The following is a 14,599-nucleotide window of genomic DNA, read 5'->3' on the forward strand; positions in this document are numbered from 1 at the left end:
ACCCATGCTCGACATGGTCTATTATCCACAAATGCAAGGTACTTCGTTGGTTCGATCCGCAACAAATAATAACGCTCATCCACAATACCAATCGGCCCATGCAACCCTAAAAAGGAAGGTCGTTATTATTCATGACGAAGCACCATCCGAACGAACCAACAGCTATCAACTTTCTTACGCCTCTGGGTCTGGACTCGCTTGCGCCATGCATGCTTACGACCCCGCTCGCCGGCTCAATTGCGGGATGAACAAATTTCCATTCTAGACTAGTAAGGTACCAACTGCCAATAGTCTCCGCACCGATGACGATGTTAGCAACGGGTTGGACGATATAAGCTCGAAGCCTCTGCCCAGCTTTGCCCAGTATGATCCTACAGCTTCTTACGCCTTGGCTGTCTTGAGCATTGCTTGTTCCGACGATCCTTGTCGAATTGTCAATCATGCATGTCACCAGGAGCTTGTTGGCGGCGGTCGCCCTGCCCGTCGCCTGGGCTATTACCCCAGAGGCTATGCTGTCAGCAAACCGGTATTCCGATGCTGTGCCCAATCCGTCAGGAGTGAGTCTAGAACTGGTCAATTGTTGTTTTCACATGGTCTATACTCTTGACTAACCAATTCCAGGAATTTGCTCTCTTCTCGGTCAGCAAATACTCTTTCGACTCGGGTTCACGACGGAGCTGGTGGAACATTTTGGACCTCAAGACCGGTGACATCTCTGTTTGGCAGAATGGATCCGACATTTCCGAGGTCGTCTTTGCCGGTCCGACCCCGACTAGCATCATATACCTCAATGGCACCAATGCTGAAGAGGATGGAGGTGTCAGCTTGTATTCTGCGGATCTCCACTCGCCGACCAATGCTACCTTGGTGGCCTCCCTACCGGCTCCCTACTCCGGACTCAAAGCGGCGCGCACTTCTTCGGGTGACATAAATTTCCTGCTCACCGCAAAGGCGTACCCTAACGGGACTGTCTACAACGAGCAGCTTGCCACCAAGGCGAGGAGCTCAGCCAACATTTACACGGAGCTATATCCTCGTCACTGGGTAAATACTATCCTTGAGACTATGAATGCAATTGGTCTTTACTAACATCACTACCATCATTCAGGACTACTGGTTGACCCCTCAGAAAAATGCCGTTTTCGGAGGTGTCCTCAAGTCCGGTAGCAGCGGCTACTCCCTCTCTGGAAACCTCACCAACTACGTCACTGGAATATGCGACGTTATTTGTGCTGAGAGCCCCTACGATCTCAACGGTGCTAGTGATTATGAGCTCTCCCCAGATGGAAGCAAGGTCGCTTTCATGACCAAGGATATAGGACTTCCCCTTGCCAACACGACAAGCACCCAGATCTACCTTGTCCCTTTCACTGGCACCGCCAAGGATGCTGTCCCCATCAACCCTCGCGGCAGCGCCAAGTACCCTGAGGCTGAGGGCGCTTCTGCCAGCCCCTTTTTCTCGCCCGACAGCAGCAAGGTTGCATATGTGCAGATGAACGGCATCAACTACGAATCCGATCGTGCCATCCTATATTTCGCCGACGCCAACGGTGACAAGGAAAAGGGCTTCAACGTCACCAGGCTGGCTGGAGACTGGGATAGGTCACCAGGGTCGACCAAGTGGTCGCACGACGGCGAGACCATATTTGTCGACGCGGCAGACCTGGGTCGCTCTAGGGTGTTTGCGGTACCGGTCACTGCTGGTGATTCGTACGTACCCAAGAACATCACCGACGAGGGTTACGTTGCTGGATTCTACCCACTTCCGGATGGCTCTGTGCTTGTTTCAGACTCCAAGATCTGGTCGAGTCGGGACATTCAAACGGTGTCGGGCGCGGGTAACGGCTCCACCAAGGTTTACTTCCAGGCCAACGTTGCCGATTCGGAGCTTGCTGGTCTCACTTCCGCCGACGTATCCGAGTTTTACTACAGCAGCAACACCACCGAGAACAAGCAGCAGGCTTGGGTGATTCACCCCACCGGATTTGACAGCACAAAGAAGTACCCTTTGGCTTTCATTACCCACGGCGGTCCGCAGGGAGCGCACAGCAACAGTTGGAGCACACGCTGGAACTTTAAGGTCTGGGCCGATCAGGGCTACGTTGTCGTTGCGCCCAACCCGACCGCGTCGACTGGCTTCGGCCAGAACTTGACCGACGCCGTGTCAGGACGATGGGGAACTGTGTACTGGGATATTGTGAGTACTATCTGGTGTCTGTATGTTTGTGTGGGTTTTGAGCTAACATTTTCTCTTCCAGGTGCACGCTTGGGAATATGTCAGGGATAACCTGGACTACGTCGACACCGAGAATGGAATCGAGGCGGGAGCAAGCTTCGGTGGTTACATGACCAACTACGTAAGTTTCTATCTTTTCTTAGTAGCGTTGGTTTAGCATTACCTTACTACTGTCACTTGCAAGCACTCACACTATATATATCATGACAGATCCAAGGTCAACCATTAGGCCGTGAGTTCAAGGCGCTTGTCACCCATGATGGCGTCACTTCGACTCTCAACCAGTACGCGACAGACGAGCTTTGGTTCATGAACCACGACTTTAACGGTCCCTTCAATGCGTCGTCCAACCAGCCCGGATCGCCCTACTACGACTGGAACCCGCTACGCTACATTGACAACTGGGCCACGCCGCACTTTGTGGTTCACAACGACCTCGACTACCGTCTCCCCGTGTCCGAGGGTGTGATGCTTTTCAACCTGCTCCAGGTCAAGGGAGTTCCCAGCAAGTTCCTAAACTTCCCAGACGAGAACCACTGGGTCACCAAGCCCGAGAACAGCCTGGTCTGGCACACGGAGATTTTCAAGTTTATCAACTACTACAGCGGCGTTAGCAACTCGTCCAGCCCATTTTGAGCTGATTCTGGGTAAATTAGAAACGATGGAATCTACCGGGAGCTGTCGGATTGATGTACGTGTGATATGACTAGTATAATGTGCCATAACTTTTAATACCGACATGATTGTGTACAAATATGCTGTTTTTCCTGAGACCTGGTGTAGAACCTAAGAAGAACTTTTTTGCCTTTGGCATAGAAATTATGCGAATCGCCGCCTCTTTCCCCAAGGCATAACTATTGCTTCAGAAATCGTCAAAGGAGGGTGCTAAACAGTGTGGAACTAGATGTCTGTCAAAGTTTGGGCTAGTAGTCATCCTTCCTGGTTGTTAATAATGACAACTACGTACCACTAGCTCTGACACCTGCTCTTTCCCTTGCTTGAGCGCGTGCTCACCAACCGTATGCTGCCACTGTCATCCCTGCACATCATCTCCCTCTGGCATCGCTGCGAAGCCCACGTCGGCCTGGACTTCGGCGCGGGGATGGCCCGAGGCGTCTGCAACTTGACATTCCCGGCGCGGACGACCAAGTTGCCAAAGCTGCCATGGGCTCCCGAAGGTCGTCGCTCGAGGTGGGCGTCAGGCTGCCTCTTGTCCGGCTCGGCATCTGCGGTGTGAATCTCAAAGGATCCCGTCCCATGGAATTAACCTATTTTTTCCCTATAATTTATATTCCCAATCTTCTTTTCTGTGTATACTCGCCCCTTTTTTTTCTTGTTTTTTCTTTTCTTACCATTCTGTATTTCTTGAGTTCCTTTTATTTTTATTTCTCCCTCTCTTATGTTCCATTTATTAGGTTATATTTTCTACATTTCCTTTTTTTTGCTTTCGCCTATTTTTTCCATTGTTCCTGCCACTACTTAGAAATACAGAATGTTACCAACCAAACTTGCCATTATCAGTGCATACTACAATCAGACCAACTTTCAAAATGACTTTGGGAAAAAATAATTTAAACCAAATTTAATTGTTCCATTCTAAATTGTATACCCTTATCTGCCGGGTGTCATATTGAAATATAGTTGAAAGGTGAACCTTGCCCAGCTTTTCGAATAAAAACCGAAATGTTAAACGGAGGTGTTAGGCTGGTACAACCGGCTTGTTGCATTCAAACTTACAGAACTTCTGAAGCTCCTCTGGATCCGTGGAGTACTGTTTGATGCTCATGATACAGCCATTCATACGGTCGGACTTACTTGTTTGCGCCGCCAGCGCATTACCGGTAGCTACAACGGGGATAGTCGCTGTAAACAGAGTAATAAAAAGGAAAGGTTCATTTTCGGAAGAATATTAAGTTTAAAAAGCAAGGAGTGAGTTAATGGATCGATAAGAGCAACAGGACATTTCTAACATTCGAGTTTTCCGAGACAAACGTAATATCCGGTCCGAACAGTGTGGAACTGGTAGTTCAATTATAATCTAGTTATACTAGCATTTGCCTTCATTCGCAGTGTCTAATTCGTGACAATACTTGGTCCTTTCTGGAAATTCTCTATAATCCAGAGATACACGTTATTTTCCAACCGAAAACTTCTGCCTTAGGAACAAACGAAATATGTTTGGAGAACGGCGAAAAGCCAACTTTCAGCAGTGGATCGCCACTTTTCCCTTTCTGATATTATTGAGCTTGGATCCAATATCTCCTCAGCTCGTTGCGCATATAATATGGGCGGTCCAAACGCGATGGATAATTCAAAGCAGATAAAAGCTTTGTTTTACCCCGAAAAGGAAGAATTGCCCCCATGTTTTGAACACATGTACCAGCTCGTGCGATGCAATTTAGTAAGGAAAGTTATAACTAAACTTACCACCAGACAGCCTGATTTTTTTCACATCCATTAATATTGAGGTTGTGGAAATTCCGGGACAGAAGCGTTTTTTTTGGCGAACGACGTTACGGCTTTTGGGAAAACGTTATAAGGGTTAATTAAAATAGACCCTAAATTATTTATTAGAAAGTTTCGCCGGATTTGGCTTACGGATGATACAGAGGCTCGATTCCGCAAAGTCTGCCGTTTCATTTTTACATTTTATGCTGAAATGTAACTTGTCACATTTTACTATTATAACTCGGACCTTACACCATGCCTTTTTTTTATGTACACAAGCAAGAAATCTTGCTTTTTAATCACGATTTCTTCTCCCGGTATCCACAGGCGATTGGGGCGTTAACCAGGCAGTAAAAGCTGTATCTACTTGGGGGCTGTGCGTTGTGGGCCCCCTCAAAAAGGGGGTTGCAAAATCGCGGGTCACGACAAAATCGCGGGTCACCACTCACTAGTTTTTTAGCTAGAAAATCGTTAACAAAATAACTGCATGCAGGTGCAATCCGATTCAACAACACCACAATTGCACTTACCGCATTTTTATTAATATTATAAAATCGCGTAAATTTCCAACTATCTCGGCTGCCCGCCAATACGTTAAATATCTTAAAATTTACCGCGTTAAATCGTATTTTATACGGGGGGCTAAATTTAACCCGGAAACGTTACGGGCGTACTATAACAGGCACCGTTACGCGTTTTCGAATATTTAACGGCATATTTAAACCCTTTAAACGCAAAGCAAACCGGAATTATTAACAAAACGCGTTAGGCGGTTTTCAACGTTAACCGCGGTTAAAAACCAAACCTTCGTTGCCTATTTTATGCAATTTAATAAATTGGACGCTTACTTTACCAATTAATACGTTATTTTTACGGCCAATTTAATGCGTTAATTACGTATACCGCCTTATAATCCAATCTAACCTTTTTGGTACGGCCGTTGGTTTAAAAAGCACCCAAAATTGCAATTTACCAAATAATAACCCGTTAAAATCTATCGTTTGAATTTTAAATAATAAATCGATTTCGTGGAGGGCTGGTATCGCCGCACCGTTGCCCGTGCGATTAAATTTGGAATTACGCCTTTAGCGGTTTGGAACGGTAACGAATACGGTATTAAAATCGGTGTGCGAAATGGCCGGATACCGGTATTAATCGTAACGAAAAAAAGGTATAAAAAACCACGTAATATCGATCCGGCCAACCGTAAAAGCTGTACGTTAATAAATACGGGTAACGCAGTTAGGCAATCGTTACCGCTTTTCTATATTTTTACAAAATAGCCTACCAACAATTGGCTTAATTTGGATTTACCTGCAAATATTATGTTTACGCGGTTAAAATCTGGCTTTTTTAACGTAAAAATTATATTTACCTAAATATAACATTTTAACCGGTATTTATGGCCAAAAATCGCTACCGTATAATCGATTGGATTTCCTACGTTAAAAAAATGGTTTGGGCATAATTTTAACGCCAATTTCGACTTTGTAAGCCGCATTGCGGCTCAAATCGAGCCAGATTTTCGGCGGGCCAAAACCCGGATTTGGAAATGGCTTTTTCTCGACGGCTTTACCGGTCACTTTGGTATGGAAATATTTAATTATTGCCTCAGATTTAATATCGAAATAGTCATTTTACCGCTTTATTTAACGCATTTTATACAACCTATAAACGTTTTAATATTTACTTATTTAAAAAGAAAGTTGCAGGCGGTATTACATAAACATATCCAAAGCGGTATTCCGTTATTTACCCGATTTAATTTCGTTATAACGATCCGAATAAATCGTTTTTGATCTGTTTACTAATTTAACGGTAAACTAATATATTTTTATTTACGTAACGGTATTAGGAAACAGCTTTTACAATTGGCCACGTTATTAACAATTTCCAAAATACCGGGTTATTTCCAATCGACGGCAGAAAAATACTGGCCAAATTACGTGGCTTATCCAACGTAACGAATACTCTACGTTATCCAAAAGCCCTGCCTACTATTAAGCGATTTACCCGAACCAAATATGCCGCGAACCGTATTGCGGCCAAATCGCACCTTTTTAATTCAAATACAATTAACGCTTTTTCTAATTTATACGCCGTTACCAACGAGGCGATCCTCCTCCGGTAACGTATTATTTAAAAATAAAATAACAAAAAAAAACGCCTGCAACGTATTTTACGATACAAAATCAAAATAATATTAAAATTAAACGACAAACAGTTCCAAACCGCCAATATGTTGGAGGATATACGGGCCGTTTACAAAACCAAATAAAACCTAATCGAAAAAACAAATATTTACCAACAAAAAAAATTCGTCAAAGATTTATGGTATAAAAATAAAAAGCAAGCTATTTAACGTTGGCGAAAATTTAACGGTATACCCAACGGGGTTAAAATACAAAAAAAAAGGTATTTAAAGGATTTAAACTTTAAACCGGAAAACGTTCCGGAAATTAGGGAACGACCTGAAAAAAAAAAAAAAACCGAATTTCAAATTTTACAACCATGGTTCCTCGATAAAAGGCCAATTTTAAATGGTAAAACGGGCACGCAAATTAATATTACCGTAGAAACCGACTCCAATTATTTTATTAGCATATGTATATCACGATTTTTAAAATTAGCCTTACCCCTTCCACCCGTAACGCCCTTTCAACCATTCCCGTAATATATACCATTAATTTTACCTCCGTTTCGTTAATTTAAAAATATAAAACCGTTTAAAAAACGTTTTTCGCCGTTAATACCGGGGTATAAAACGAACGATTTGGAAATACCCGGCTCGCCTTATAACCGCTTAAACGGCCTATTTACGGCAATTAACCCAAATCTTCTGAAATAAATATCTACAACGCAAATCACGGCTTTAATATAACCTTACTTTGGACCTTTTTAATTATTATTGTGTTAATATATGTTAATTGTTTTTTAACGAGTAACTTTTGTAGGCGATTCCCTAACAAATTTACTGACCCGCGATTTTGTCGTGACCCGCGATTTTGCAACCCCCTTTTTGAGGGGGCCCACAACGCACAGCCCCCAAGTAATTTGGAACCAGCTTTATGTTAGTTTTCGGTGCGGAAAAAGCATAAAACCCTGCTTTGGGACCTTGATCGTCATCTGAAAAAAAAACTGGTTCTCCGCGATCTGGAAACCAAACTTGGGGTTCGGCGACCGGTTTATATGGATATTATTACTGTAGGGCCTTCGTTTGACGTTATTGTTATCAGCCGTGGAGCTGCCGATTCGATTTTAGTTGGAAGAAGATTAGGGATTATCCTCAAGTACCGGAATAATTACAGAATAGTTTAAAAGCGCAAAAATTGATTTAAGGTCAAGTAAGGCGGTGCTGGAACTGCTACGGATGTTCTGATGGTTTCGGCGTTGGTTGTGGGTCATTAATGACCTTTTAGATCCCCAAATGGTTTATTTGGAATGATGTAGCCTCACCTCGCCTTGTATCCGATGGTGAGAGGTTTAATGAGAGCACATACCTTTTGGGATGTCGCGAAGAAAATACAAATCGAGATGCGAAGTAAATCGTCCATTTATAGTCGAGCGCTCCACGACGTGCGGCAGTATTGGCACTATCCCCGACTGGGAGGGTCGCTAAACCCGGCTAGGGCGGCACCAGGTTCTTTTTTACAAGAACTTAGAAGACAAAGAGATTAAAGGAGATTAAAAAAATGTAGCAAGCTCGATAATCACAAGACAATAAAATCATGCGGAGGATTATATGAGAGGGACTATGGCTATGTGGCAGTAATCCATCTATCTAATGATAGGAGGTCAGGACGGGCAAATATGGCGCTGTAGTACAGGGTAAAAGTTCACCACCGGGTCTCCAAAATTGATGGTATCTATCTGTTGGGCCGATGACGAAGAGAATGCACAATTAAACTCCCTATTAAACTGGCCTCTATATTTTACCTAAGCATGTAAAACAGAGGGAAATATGCCTCCGGCGATAGAATAGCTGCAATTGTTTGGCTTTAATTCTTTTCGTTCAAGTGCCCTCTACACAGCCAACCTTTTAACAATCCCGTATTTGTATTCCTTACCTTACGTATCTCGTACCGAAACTAGACTAACTAAAAGTAGCCACAACGTGACAACTGACCGACTTGCAGATTCTCCAGGAGATAAAGCTCCTATTGGTGGGGCACGTCTCAAAAGATCATGGCAAAAAGATAACCAATAGCTTCACAGCTTCGACAAAATGATGTCAGAAGCTCCGCCAAGCGACAGACGCGATCGGCGATCTAACCTAGTGGTCTAGAAAGGTCTACGGTATCGTGAAATTTTTCCTCATCGTTGTTTTGCAATCTTTTCGCTCCTTTCCCCTGCCATTGTCGGCAAGGGGCACAATCCACACCCACCAAAACACCCCAGGCCAACGGATGCGCGACGCCCAAGGCTGACCTCGAAGCCTTGTTGCGTCTGCAGCAGGCCTGTCGTGTTTAAGCATATGCGTAACTTTCTTTTTTGCGGTTTTTTTTTTTCATCTTGTTTTTACTAGGCCCTAGCCAGCTGAGTTTTCCCGATTTTGCGGGAATACAGTTGAGTCAGCATGGCCGCTATTACGGACCCAGTCAACCCCTCCAATTGCGACGTGGTGGTTGACTTTGGTTTACCAACTCCGCCGACCACCGATCCTGTCGATGAATTAAACTCTCTTACCGTGCTAGATGTTTTAGACGCAGATTCTCGTCCGACCTTTGTTCTCGACCTTGATCCCGACACAAGCCCCGAGCGATTGGAAGGAATCGTGCCCGTGTTTTGCAACGCCGCCCTCCGACAGCACGAGCTTTTGTTCGACGGCATTGTCGGCCCCGACGCCTGCGGAGTTGCCGAGCCCTCCTCGGATGGCACACCCGAGACGAATAACCATTATTCCTATCACGACTTTCGCCGTTGGGCCACGGGTGTCACCCCTCACGATGACAGCAAAGACGTCTTTCCCCTGTCGATCCTCTACGCAGATCTGCTTTGGACCGGCTCCACCGTCCATAAGCGCTGGCGCATCGTCAGTGGTAACAGATTATGGCGGTTTGCCGATACCGATGCAGATTCTACACTGGCCGAGTTGAACCCGGATGGGAAGGCCACTTCGCCGTTTAGTTCACAACGTGGCGGTCGTTCTCCAGAGGACAGATTGAGGAGACAGGTTAGCAAGGATGTGACAGTCAAGGGTCAAAAGCAGGAAGAGAGGGCCAAAAGTCCACCGGTCACGCAGGAGAGAAAGAAATCTATTGCGTTGGACGTTGTCGATAAGCCAGTCTTGACTATCGCTGTACCACCAGACACATCACCCGGCGCGACTCTCGTCTCGTCCTCACGACCTGCCAACTCTCTGACGTCTTACTTTCCACCCGACGGTAGCTCTAATGACACCGGCACCGGCACCGGCAGCTCTTCATATCAACCAACAATACCTTTAAAGGCATCAGTACCTGAAAAGGCAGTGGCCGATTGGACGGTGCCTGAAGACAAACTACAAGGAGTGCTATCGGAGCACCTTAAATTCGCCAGATCGGTCAACTGGGCCAACACACCTTTGGGGCCTATGGAGTCTTGGTCAGCCGAGTTTCGCCAGGTTGCGAATTTGGTCATGACGAATCCATTCCCCGCAGCCCTCTTTTGGGGTAGTGAGCTTACGATGCTGTACAACGAGGCATACGCGCGTGAGGTCGCTGGCAACAAACACCCTTCGCTTATGGGGACAGGCTTTTCGGGCCCTTTTGCTGAGCTTTGGGATTATGCCGGCCCCGTGTTTGCCGAATGCGCGAGGACCGGCGTGGCTGTGCGCAAGGAGAACGACTATCTACCCATCGATAGACATGGTTTGTTGGAGGAGACGTTTTATACGTGGGGCTTCGTTCCGCTGTATGGTGGTACCAGTCGGATCCTTGGTTTTTACAACGCACCGTTCGAGACTACAACCCAGGTGCTGAACCAGCGCTATTTGACAACCATCAACAACCTAGGCGCTCATGCAGCCCACGCCAAGACAGTCAAGCAGTTCTGGAAACGAGTGTTGGAATCTCTCCAGGAAAACATCTTTGACGTTCCTTTTGCGCTCTTGTATTCTGTTGGCGACTCGGGCGAGGAAGAAGAAAACGTATCAACTTCTTCAGGAAGCACATTATCCCTCAAATCGTGCTATCTCGAAGGCACAATCGCGGTTCCGGAGGGCCACGTCGCTGCGCCCAAGCAGCTAGATTTGAAGCGATCTTGGGAAGGTTTCGTTCCGACTTTCCGTGAGGCCATGCGGACCAGAGAGCCGACCCTCCTACATACACGGGACGGCACACTACCCGAGTCCCTCCTGGAGGGAATCACCTGGAGAGGGTTTGGCGACCCTTGTCGTGAGGCCGTCATCTTCCCCGTACGTCCAACTAATGGTGACGTCGTTATGGCATTTCTCGTTTTGGGCGTTAACCCTAGACGCCCTCTGGACGACGCTCATCGGGCTTTTATCAGCATGCTTAACCGGCAGCTGGCAACATCCCTTGCCTCGGCCATCTTGTTCGAGGACGAAGTCCGTCGCAGTAAAAACGCGGCCGAAAGGGCGGCTCACGAAAAGGAGATGTTGACGGAACAACTTACCCTACAGGCTAACCGCTTGAGGCGCATGACGGAAATGTCGCCGTTGGGAATGTTCCTGATCGACCCGGATGGGGTTCTTAGAGAGGCCAACGACAGGTTCTATGAAATGACAGGTATCCCACGCGACAGGACCGAAACTGAGCTTGCGTGGCTTGATTTTGTTCATGACAATAGCAGGGCCTTGGCCGAGGATGGATGGTCGAGGCTGGTAAAGGGGGCGTCGGATAAGAATGTACGTGACCATGGTTTATAACTGCGACTGAGTAAGTAACTGAGCTGACCTTTCTAGCCTTCGTCCACGGATAAATTCTCATGGTCGACTGAGATGCAAATCAAGCAACGCAGCGTAAACGCCAGCCCCGTCAACCTTCACGGTGAAGCCATCGATTTTTGGGTCTTGATCAACGCGCATTCGGAATTCGCCAACGACGGTTCCCTTCGTTCCATCATGGGCTCCATTACTGATATCTCGCATCTCAAATGGGCTCAAGGGTTGCAGCAACGCCAGCTCCAAGAGGCCGAAGAGACGCGACGACAGCAGAACGAGTTCATCGACATCACATCTCACGAGATGCGCAACCCGCTCAGCGCTATCCTGCAGTGTGCCGACGATATTTCAACCGCCCTGGCAGAGTCCTCCAGCACGCAGACGCCCCCAAGGCATGAAGTTGTCGAGTCTTGTGTCGACTCTGCTCAGACTATCGCCTTGTGCGTGCAGCATCAAAAGTCTATCGTGGATGACATCCTTACCATTTCCAAGCTCGATTCGAGCTTGTTGCACATCACGCCGCTTCCGGCCCGCCCTCAGGCAGTCGTCCGCCGTGCTGTGAAAATGTTTGATCCAGAGTTGCAGGCCAAAAAGATCAAGTGCCGAGTCGAGACGGATCCTTCGTACTCCGAGTTGGCCATCGATTGGGTCATGGTTGACCAGAACCGCACTCGCCAAATCCTTATTAACCTGATTACCAACGCCATCAAATTCACGGCGCCCGCCGAGGAGCGCATTATTACCGTCAAAGTGGCCGCCTCGACAAACCCTCCCGATCCGACCCTCACATGTCCAGATTTCGAATACGTCGAACCCAAGCATACCCCAACCGCCCACGTTTTTGCCGAGGACTGGCCAGCCGACGAAACCGTCTACGTCAGATTCCAAGTCCAGGACACTGGTTGTGGTCTCAGCCTTCCCGAAAAGCAGATGCTTTTCCAACGATTCCGACAAGCCAGCCCACGCACGCACGCGCAGTACGGAGGCTCCGGTCTTGGCCTTTTTATCTCGAAGCGCCTAGCCGAGCTACACGGCGGCCAGATTGGCGTCGCGTCGACAGAAGGCAAGGGCAGTCTGTTTGGTTTCTACGTCCAGGCTCGCAGGACGGCGCCTTTGGCGGAGGATGACGCCGCAATTAGCGACGCGCAAGGCTTGAGAATGGAGCAACATTTGGGAGCCGACTCGTCCACCCTCAGCACCTTGAACATAACCCCACAGCGGCAGGATTACGCGGGTGGTTTGGCCGGACCGGATCATAACATGGTGGTCAGGAGCAAGTCCAGTCCTGCTGTACTCAACGACCTCGCCGCCGCCGCCGCCGCCGCCGTCGAGACGCAGCCAAAAATTCTTGACCCCCGGGAGTTGCACGTTCTGGTGGTCGAAGATAACCTGATCAACCAAAAGGTGTTGGCTAGTCAACTTCGCAAAGCTGGATGCACCGTCCACACAGCCAACGACGGATTAGAGGCACTGGAGTTTCTCGAAACGACAGCTTTCCGTGTAGGTAACGTGCGCCTGTCGGTTATCCTAATGGACCTGGAAATGCCCAACATGGATGGTCTCACTTGCGTGTCCGAGATTCGGCGAATGGAGGTGGACGGCAGGATAGAGACTCACGTCCCCGTCATAGCCGTCACAGCCAACGTCCGCGACGAGCAGGTTACCGAGGCGATCAGGAGCGGCATGGACGACGTGCTGAGCAAACCATTCCGGGTACCGACGTTGTTTGACAAGATTGGTGCTTTGTTGCTGGGAGGGGTAAAGGGATGAGGGCGTTTGTCTGGGATTCGTGGCTTTTTGTTTCTTTTACTAGCAAATTAGCAAGGTGTTTGGGGGACCTGGGGATTTGCATAGCATACGATAATGCAAAGGGTGCATATCTAGGCGGAGTTTGTTGGCTTTGGTGCTTATTGGTAGAAATACTAATATATGTGTGGATTTGTGTGTGGGACTTGTGTAGTCATATTGTAAGGTGGCGGACGGGAGATGATGATATTGAGACGCAAATAGTGGCATTTTTCTATGTGAAAATCCATCTAGACCAGGCCTATGATTGATAGTCCATATCACAGCTATAGAATAAGGCGATTTCTAGGCATCAATGAATTTTCCTCCCTTGATATACATGACCAAACCAATCAATGTAGTCCGGCCACTCTTTGGCTACTCTGATTACTCTGCCGGCTTTGGGTTGGGATCACGTAGGGCCGAAGAGAGTGCCCTCAGCTCGGATTTCACCTCGTCCGGCGCATCTTTCCTCATTTTGGTTCATCATCTCGGATCTCAGCTCGTCCCTCAGCTTCTTGATCTCGTCGTTCAGCATCTTGCGCATCTTTTCCTCATGCTCAAGCTTGCCTTCACGAAAGTACAGACCCAAGCCTTGCATACGCTGCTCCAAGATTTTTGATTTTTCAGATCTTGTGCTTTGGAACTCGAGGTTCTGCGCCCCGGTCTTGGTATTTTGCTCCACGGCCGAAACGTATGGTGTGGAAACGACGGCAGGAACGGACGGCCTCTTCTGAGCTCGGTCCTGATACTCCATATCGGCATCCTCGACACCTTCATACTGCTGACGAATGCGCTTTTTTTGGCATTCTTAGCCGAGGCTCGCGCAACCGGTCGCGGCTACCAAAGTGGAAGCGGCCTCGTTCGCATCGGCAGAGTATTTCTGCAGCAGGTCCTCTTCCATTCTTGACAGGGAATGGTGACCAGAAGCTGAAGAAATCGGGTGTTATTTATTTTTGTCGGACTTTTCTTTATCAAAAGTAGATCAAGCGTGAAGACGAATAACGGGATATACATAATATGACATGGAATATTGGGGACCGTGCCACCCAGGAAACGAGGCTCGGCGTGCCGAAACCGGCGAGATTCGAGGAACCAGTCAGCCCAAGAGGGAGGGTATTAGGAAAAGTCTTCGGCGGTAGGCAAAAAGGCTTGGCGAGACCCATCCAGCCAACAGTTGCGCAGCGAAGAAAAGGTTTTGGTCGTTGCGTTTGAAAAAAAAGCGGACAATCACCTTGCAGCAGATG

General features: G+C 47.6%; 4 protein-coding genes across 4 annotated transcripts; 2 read left to right on the top strand and 2 right to left on the bottom strand.

The window, feature by feature from the left end:
* Positions 1-297: 297 nt before the first annotated feature.
* On the top strand, positions 298-2,988 carry PgNI_09219 (uncharacterized protein). The gene is made up of 5 exons (XM_031129206.1): positions 298-557; positions 622-1,044; positions 1,109-2,197; positions 2,259-2,357; positions 2,447-2,988. The coding sequence occupies exons 1-5, from the start codon at positions 441-443 to the stop codon at positions 2,870-2,872; spliced, it is 2,154 nt and encodes a 717-aa protein (XP_030978165.1). The 5' UTR covers positions 298-440; the 3' UTR covers positions 2,873-2,988.
* A 217-nt stretch (positions 2,989-3,205) lies between these two features.
* PgNI_09220 (uncharacterized protein) lies at positions 3,206-4,022 on the bottom strand (the record flags this gene model as incomplete). Its single annotated transcript, XM_031129207.1, has 2 exons — positions 3,206-3,462; positions 3,974-4,022. 2 exons carry the CDS (start codon positions 4,020-4,022, stop codon positions 3,206-3,208), a joined length of 306 nt encoding a protein of 101 aa, XP_030977740.1.
* A 5,190-nt stretch (positions 4,023-9,212) lies between these two features.
* Positions 9,213-13,626, top strand: PgNI_09221 (uncharacterized protein). Its single transcript, XM_031129208.1, has 2 exons — positions 9,213-11,531; positions 11,589-13,626. Exons 1-2 carry the CDS (start codon positions 9,261-9,263, stop codon positions 13,335-13,337), a joined length of 4,020 nt encoding a protein of 1,339 aa, XP_030977741.1. The 5' UTR covers positions 9,213-9,260; the 3' UTR covers positions 13,338-13,626.
* Positions 13,627-13,764: 138 nt separating this feature from the next.
* On the bottom strand, positions 13,765-14,256 carry PgNI_09222 (uncharacterized protein; the record flags this gene model as incomplete). The annotated part of the gene is made up of 2 exons (XM_031129209.1): positions 13,765-14,133; positions 14,197-14,256. 2 exons carry the CDS (start codon positions 14,254-14,256, stop codon positions 13,765-13,767), a joined length of 429 nt encoding a protein of 142 aa, XP_030977742.1.
* Between the last annotated feature and the right edge of the window lie 343 nt (positions 14,257-14,599).

This window comes from Pyricularia grisea (genome assembly GCF_004355905.1).
Source record: "Pyricularia grisea strain NI907 chromosome Unknown Pyricularia_grisea_NI907_Scaffold_7, whole genome shotgun sequence".
NCBI lineage: Eukaryota > Fungi > Ascomycota > Sordariomycetes > Magnaporthales > Pyriculariaceae > Pyricularia > Pyricularia grisea.

Excerpts from the sequence above, each read along its gene's own strand:
- PgNI_09221 (XM_031129208.1), top strand. The coding sequence starts at position 9,261 with ATGGCCGCTATTACGGACCCAGTCAACCCCTCCAATTGCGACGTGGTG. Across the intron at positions 11,532-11,588 it reads AGGGGGCGTCGGATAAGAAT|CCTTCGTCCACGGATAAATT; the intron begins GTACGTGACCAT and ends TGACCTTTCTAG.
- PgNI_09219 (XM_031129206.1), top strand. The coding sequence starts at position 441 with ATGCATGTCACCAGGAGCTTGTTGGCGGCGGTCGCCCTGCCCGTCGCC. Across the intron at positions 1,045-1,108 it reads AGCTATATCCTCGTCACTGG|GACTACTGGTTGACCCCTCA; the intron begins GTAAATACTATC and ends ACCATCATTCAG. Across the intron at positions 2,358-2,446 it reads GTGGTTACATGACCAACTAC|ATCCAAGGTCAACCATTAGG; the intron begins GTAAGTTTCTAT and ends ATATCATGACAG.